The sequence below is a fragment of the Macaca fascicularis genome, chromosome 14 (assembly GCF_037993035.2).
Source record: "Macaca fascicularis isolate 582-1 chromosome 14, T2T-MFA8v1.1".
Lineage (NCBI taxonomy): Eukaryota > Metazoa > Chordata > Mammalia > Primates > Cercopithecidae > Macaca > Macaca fascicularis.
The window spans coordinates 68,645,596-68,652,460 of NC_088388.1; the positions used below are offsets into that span (position 1 = coordinate 68,645,596).

The following is a 6,865-nucleotide window of genomic DNA, read 5'->3' on the forward strand; positions in this document are numbered from 1 at the left end:
ACGTGGCCAACAAGCATATAGAATAATGTTCAACATTATTAATCATTAGAGAAATGCAAATCAAAACCTCAATGAGATATCATCTCATACCAGTCAGAATGACTATTACTAAAAAAATAAAAAAATTACAGATGCTGGCGAGGTTGCAGAGAAAATGGAACATTTATACACTGTTGGTGGGGATGTAAATTAGTGCAGCCACTGTGGAAAGAAGTTTGGATATTTCTCACAGAACTTAAAACAGAGCTATCCATTGACCCAGCAATCCTATTACTGTATACCCAAAGGAGTATAAATCATTCTACCAAAAAGACACATACACTTGTGTGTTCATTGCAGCACTATTTACAATAGCAAAGACATGAAATAAACCAAGGTGCCCTTCAACAGTGGACTGGTTAAAGAAAATGTGGTACATACATATCATGGAGTGCTGTGTAGCCATAAAAAGAACAAAATCATGTCCTTTGCAGCTACATGGATGTGACTTGAGGTCATTATCCTAGGTGAATTAATGCATGAACAGAAAACCAAAACCATCTCTTCTCACATACAAGTGGGAGAATACACATGGATACACTTTGAATACACATGGATACAAAGATAGGAACAGCAGACACTCAGGCCTACTTGAAGGGGCATTGTGGGAAGAGTATGGGGTTCAAAAAACTACCTATTTGTTACTATGCTGTATTAATTCATTTTCACGTTGCTGTAAAGAAATAATCGTTCTGCAGGCTGTACAGGAACCATGATGCTGGCATCGGATTGGCTTCTGGGAAGGCCTCAGGAAACTTACAATCATTGTGGAAGGTGAAGATGGAGAAGGCACATCAGATGTCCAGAGCAGGACTAATAGAGACAGAGGTAGGCAGTGCCATACATTTTTAGACAACTAGACTTCGTGAGAACTCACTCATTATCATGAGAACAGCATCAAGAGGATGGTTCTAAACTACGCGTGAGAAATCTGTCCCTGTGATCCAGTCACCTCCCACCAAGTTCCACCTTCGATAATGGGGATTATATTTCAACATGAGATTTGGGCAGGAAATATATGCTCACTACCGGGGTGATGAAATAATTTGTCCCCCAAACCCCAGTGACAGCAATTTACTCATGTAAGAAACCTGCACATGTACCACCTGAAATTAAAATAAATGTTCAGAAAAGAAAAAGTAACCAAAGAATTCAAAAACAGTTTGATTTTTACCTTTATTTTAGGCCAAAATTCAAGTATTTTTGCTGTTTCAATAAGGGAAAATGTTGAGTTCAAAAACGATCATGTCAAATAAAAAGAAGTTAAAGAGTTTTTAACCCAAAGTCAAAACAAAAACAAAAACAGGGCTTAGCTTAGGCCTTTTTAGGATTAGAGCTGCAGGAGTGGTCCTACATTTTTCTTATGGCACCTGCCTCGTGAGGGAGGGAAAAATATAAATATGCCTTTTCCATTAGAACCAAAAATCAGTAGCTCTTTTAATTAATGCTGAAGAAAGGAAGGGGAAAATAAAGTGCAAAGGAGTCACAGGCTTTTTGGGAGGCTCATATTTTCTTGTTCCTTGTCCTTTCTATGTTACACCATTGGGTTTCTAAGTAAGGCCTATGGTCAAAAGAATGTATCCTTTGCTCCTTCTGAGGTAGGAATCAGTGAGAGTTTTCTTTCATTAGGCAGCTTCCCTAAGCCTTGCCTTTATATTTATGTATTCATTGTATATATTTGAAACTAAAATATCAAAACATTAAAATTATTATTTCATATTGAAATAGGAACTTCTTATATGAATCAGAAAAGTTATCATTTAAATTGACTGAAGACCATGCTTTAATCTAAACCACTAAATATCCTAATAATTTTCCATTGGAAATCATGCTAAGTTGCGCTATCCCAACATTGTTCTAAAAGCAATCTATTTAGTGGACCAGGACACATGTATTATTAGTCTCTTATTGCACCTGTAGACATTTTTGAAAAATCTGAATCCCGAGTACTTACATTATCTCCTTTTTAAAATAGCTCCTTCTTTCTGACTCTGTCTCTTCTTGACAGTTCCTCAATACAGCTTTGTACAAAGAGAAAAAAACTCTAGATAACAATATGCTTTGCTACCATGTGGTTTCTGGATGAGTTTCCCTGGTGAGCTACGTTAGACTACATAGTATCTATCTATATCTATATCTATATCTATATCTATATCTATCTATATCTATATCTATATCTCTCTCTTTCTCTTTCTCTCTTTCTCTTTCTCTCTTTCTCTTTCTCTCTTCCTCTTTCCCTCTCTCTCTCCCCTCTCTCTCTTTTCTCTTTTGATCTACAAGTAAATCTAAACTTAGTATGAGAGCGCCAAAATTAGCACCAAGGAATTTCTTACTATATCCTACCTCTGGTATCAAGGGAAGAGTATGAGAAGGTCTGAAAGAATTACTTTCTGGTATCTAAATAATAAGTGCTCTAGTCTGTCTATCCTAGGCTTTGTTTTGTTTTGTTTTGTTTTTGTTTTTGTTTTTGTTTTACAACTGGAAATCCTAGAAGGATTTAATTTCTAACATCTCTTAACATGTAATTTTTTGGAAGACAGTTAAAACCTCAAGAAGGAAAGAGAAAGAGAAGTTGTGCCCCTAGCATAATTTGCCCTATCCCCCAAAATTCTGTGAATCAGATATCTCAGATATTGAATATCACTTTCTGTTGGTGAGGGTTGAGTGCTGGGCAGATAAAAGAAGTAAAGAGAAATCTGGAGATTTTCCTAAATGTCAATATCTATCAGTTTACCTGGATCACATTTGTTCATACATTTTGTGGTGAGTTCTAATAGTTAATCTGATGTCACTTTGTGAAGTTAAAGCAATGTGTGAGTGTTTGAGAATGACAGTGGTGGAGAAAGCAAAGGCAGCAATGGTAATGTTAAATGATGCCAATTTGACTGTCAGGCCATATTTGTAGTGGTTGGGTGCTGCACTAACAATAGAGAGAGATTAGTCTTGAATGTCAACTGGACCACATATTATCTATGTTAGTCTGAAGAATTAATTATCTGTGTCTTAGAGGATTTGTATGAATATTAAGTGAATTAATACACACAAATTATAATAGAACTTGACACATTTTAGGACTAAGTTCGTTAATTGTTATATTAGTAATATTCATTATTATAGAAAATAATTCCTAGCTTAAATCTTCCTCTGTAAAACTTGTCTAATTACTCAATTGCCCCCAATATTTATCTTTCTAAGAATGCTGTTGGTATTTAGTGAATGTACTATTCATTTGGAACTCCTTGTTTTGTGTTATAAGTTTTGCATCACCATTTCCTGGTCTACTTTCCCCACAGCACATAATCTATCTTATACTTTGATGATGATGATGATGATGCTACTGATGAGAACCTATGGCCAAAATAAACAACAGATTCTAAAGCCAAGTGTGAAAGTCATATTTTGATGTGGCGAAACATGTGGACAATGGCTTGGCGGATTTCCTTTGTCTTGGCACTATAAATGAGAGGGTTGAGCACGGGAGGCACAAATAGGTACACATTTGACATGAGGACATGTATGTAGTGTGGGACATGCTTCCCAAAGCGGTGCACTGTGGAGACCCCAGTCATTGGCACATAAAACGCAAGTACAGCCAGGATATGTGACACACATGTGTTGAGAGCTTTGAGAGATTCCTCACGGGAAGCAATGGCCATGACAGAATGCAGAATGAGCACATAGGAGAGGAAGATAAAAAACAGGTCCATGCCAAAGGTGGATACAAGAACAAAGAGTCCATAGATGCTGTTGATAGTGATATCAGCACAGGCAAGCCTCATCACGTCTGGGTGCAGGCAGTAGGAGTGAGAAAGAACATTGGATCTGCAGATAGGCAGCCTCTTAATAAGAAAGGGAAGAGGGAAGAGGGTGATGAAGCTTCGAGCAGCTGCACCTAAACCCATTGCAGCAATGACTTCAGTGGTGAGCACAGTGGCATAGTGCAAGGGGTCACAAATGGCCACATAGCGGTCAAAACTCATGGCCAGCAGAATACCTGATTCCATCATGGAGAAGAAATGAATAAGAAACATCTGAATTAGACAGGCATCAAAAGCGATGTTGCGGGCATTGAGGCAGAAGGTTCGGAGTACAGTGGGCAGTGTGGCCATGGATATGGCCACATCACTGAAGGACAACATGGATAGGAAGTAGTACATGGGCTCATGGAGGCTGGGCTGCACTCGCACAGCCTGCAGGATCACTGTATTTCCCCCAAGGGCCACAGCGTACATCACACAGAGGGGCCCCACCAGCCAGGAGTGAGAGCTCTCCAGACCAGGGATACCAGTCAGGAGGAAGAATGCAGGGTGAGTGACATTGAACGACCCCATAGCAGAACAAACTTAGGGTACTTTTCAGGGTCAGATCTTCTGACTTGGAGAATTCTAACAGTTGCACTTGCTGGAGGATAAGAAATCAGGAAATAAGAGACAAAGCGATGATGTCGAGGAAATGGAAACTGATGCATTCATGAAATCACTGCTTTTGAGATGATGCAGGCAAACTTTTCTTCATATTTTATGATGATCAGGCTGCAGGCTGAGCTAATATTTCCCTCTGTTTTATAAAGAAGGGAGACATTGACAAATACTTCAATAATAGAAATTAGTTAAAAGGAAAATGTTTAAACTACATTTCTACAACTTTCATGTATTTCGGAGGCATCATTGAATAGAAATATGCTAACTACAATTCACACCACCAGAGAAGAAAGCACGAGTTTGTGTTATCAATAGCACTTGGAAATATTTAAATATTTTCTTAAAAACGTTGCTTAATTCACATGTGTCCCTAATTAATGAGAGAAATTCCCAGAGCAGGTTTGTATCATGTCATGTGCTTGGATGGAGAGGGAAAAGGACAGTAGGGTGTGGAGGTCATTGACTGCCTCTGGGCATCAGCTTTTCATTGGCAGAGTTACTGCAAAAAAGCAACAACAGAAACAACATGTATTTGTGCAAAGGCACGAGGCTGTATCTGTTTCTGGAAAAATTATGCATTTGTCCCTAAATATTCTATAGGTACACTAGCATTCTGTGTGTGAGAGCATTGTTCCAAATACAAACTTACATGCCCTCACATGGTTAGATGTACTCTCAAAATACCCGTTAGTCACAAGGACACATTAATGTACCTTCACAACAGCTAGTAAAAAAGTTCATTCATACTCTAACAAGATGCTCATTCACATACTCTCTCCATATCTCATAAAGTCACTCTTGTTATGCAAATATATTCACACAGTCCCTCTTGATCTTTATACCATTTAACATGCACATCTTGTCCTCATACTGTCAGTCTGCACTGACATATATGCAGCATTTATACATACATACACACTCATAGACACATAGATTTGTATACTCACACAATCCTATCTACATGCTTGGGGACTGCCCACTGATATCAATCCACTAATCCACACAGGCACTTTTTAAACCCTTAATGTCTTGTATTTATTCACCATTTTTCTTATGCTTGCACTCACATATTATTTCCTACAGCCATTTCTCTGTCACAGTGATTGTATTGTTTATTCTGTTTTTGACACACTTGTGTGTGTCAAAGCTTCAGTATTTCCAATGGCCTTATATTTACTAAATATAATATAGTAATATAGTAATAATATTTAAGAAGACTGAGAATTCACCATGCAATCTCAGAGGGAAAATGGAAGTGACTTCCTAAGATTCTCATTTTATGTTAAGCCATTTAACAATCTGGTCCTAACATCCACTCATGGCAGATGAGGATACAGAAGGCTAGGCTTTTCACTAAGCAGACTTTTCAAGCTAATAGGGTGCATGAGGTATCTAAAAGTAACAGAGGTTGTGGAATGGGGTGCAATGCCGCATTGTCACCCCAGGAAGCATTTAAAAATTTTCCCCAGCAATACATAACTCACAGGTACTATGGTTTCCAGCAAGGCAGTGGCGGCCCCTCCATGTTTATACTGAGTTTGTCCCTTCTGGTCTTAGAACGCAGTCTGCACATGCCTGTGTCTCCTCAAGAACTCTGATTCCTTGGGATCCAGGACTGATGTTTGTCTCTTATTTCTCCTGTTTGACTACACTCTCATTCTTCACATAAAGTCTTGTAGAAAGACATCACAATACATAGAAGAGAACCAAGCCAATGTAAAAGTAACAGAAAGAGAAGGGAGAAGAAAACAGGCTGAAAGCAGGATTTTGTTCAGGGCAAAGTCAAAGCCATTCTGAGTCTGGGTACTTATGTTTTAGTATTTGTAGAAGAAAGACTGCCTGACTGTTCCAGAATTACATCAATTCCCATACCTTGGGGATTGCTAACGTTGTGGGTTGTCTGGACAGATAGGAATAAAGTAATACTGAGAAAGAAAATGAATACTTATTGAACACACATGATGTGCCAAGTACTCTGCAAAGAACTTTACATTTATTTTCTCATTTAATACTTAACAGATATGGACACTGAAACCCAGTGAGATGAACTTTCCTCACAGTTTGTGGAGATCAGGTGATAAAACCTCAATTCAAAGACTTTTAAGACTCTCTTCTCTCTCTCTCTCTTTTTCTTTTCTTTTTTTTTTTTTTCACTTTAATTTCTGGGATACATGTGCAGAGCATGCAGGTCACGTCCTTTGCAGGGACATGGATGAGGCTGGAAGCCATCATCCTTAACAAATTAACACAGGAACAGAAAACCAGACACCGCAGGCTCTCACTCACAAGTGGGAGTTGAACAGTGACTCTCTTCTCTCTTACCAAGGTCTTTGAAGCATCATTAAGGCATTGGAGAGGAAGTTTAAAAGGAAAATAGAGGAATGCATTTCTGAACAAAGATTTCA

At 38.4% G+C, this 6,865-nt stretch overlaps 1 protein-coding gene across 1 annotated transcript; it reads right to left on the reverse strand.

Moving 5' to 3' along the window:
• Nucleotides 1-3,431: 3,431 nt before the first annotated feature.
• LOC102137778 (olfactory receptor 51I2) lies at nucleotides 3,432-4,563 on the reverse strand. Its single transcript, XM_045371392.2, has one exon. The coding sequence runs from the start codon at nucleotides 4,368-4,370 to the stop codon at nucleotides 3,432-3,434; it is 939 nt and encodes a 312-aa protein (XP_045227327.1). The 5' UTR covers nucleotides 4,371-4,563.
• Nucleotides 4,564-6,865: the final 2,302 nt, after the last annotated feature.

Bases quoted from the DNA above. Each gene is read 5' to 3' on its own strand.
- LOC102137778 (XM_045371392.2), bottom strand. From the start codon at position 4,370: ATGGGGTCGTTCAATGTCACTCACCCTGCATTCTTCCTCCTGACTGGT.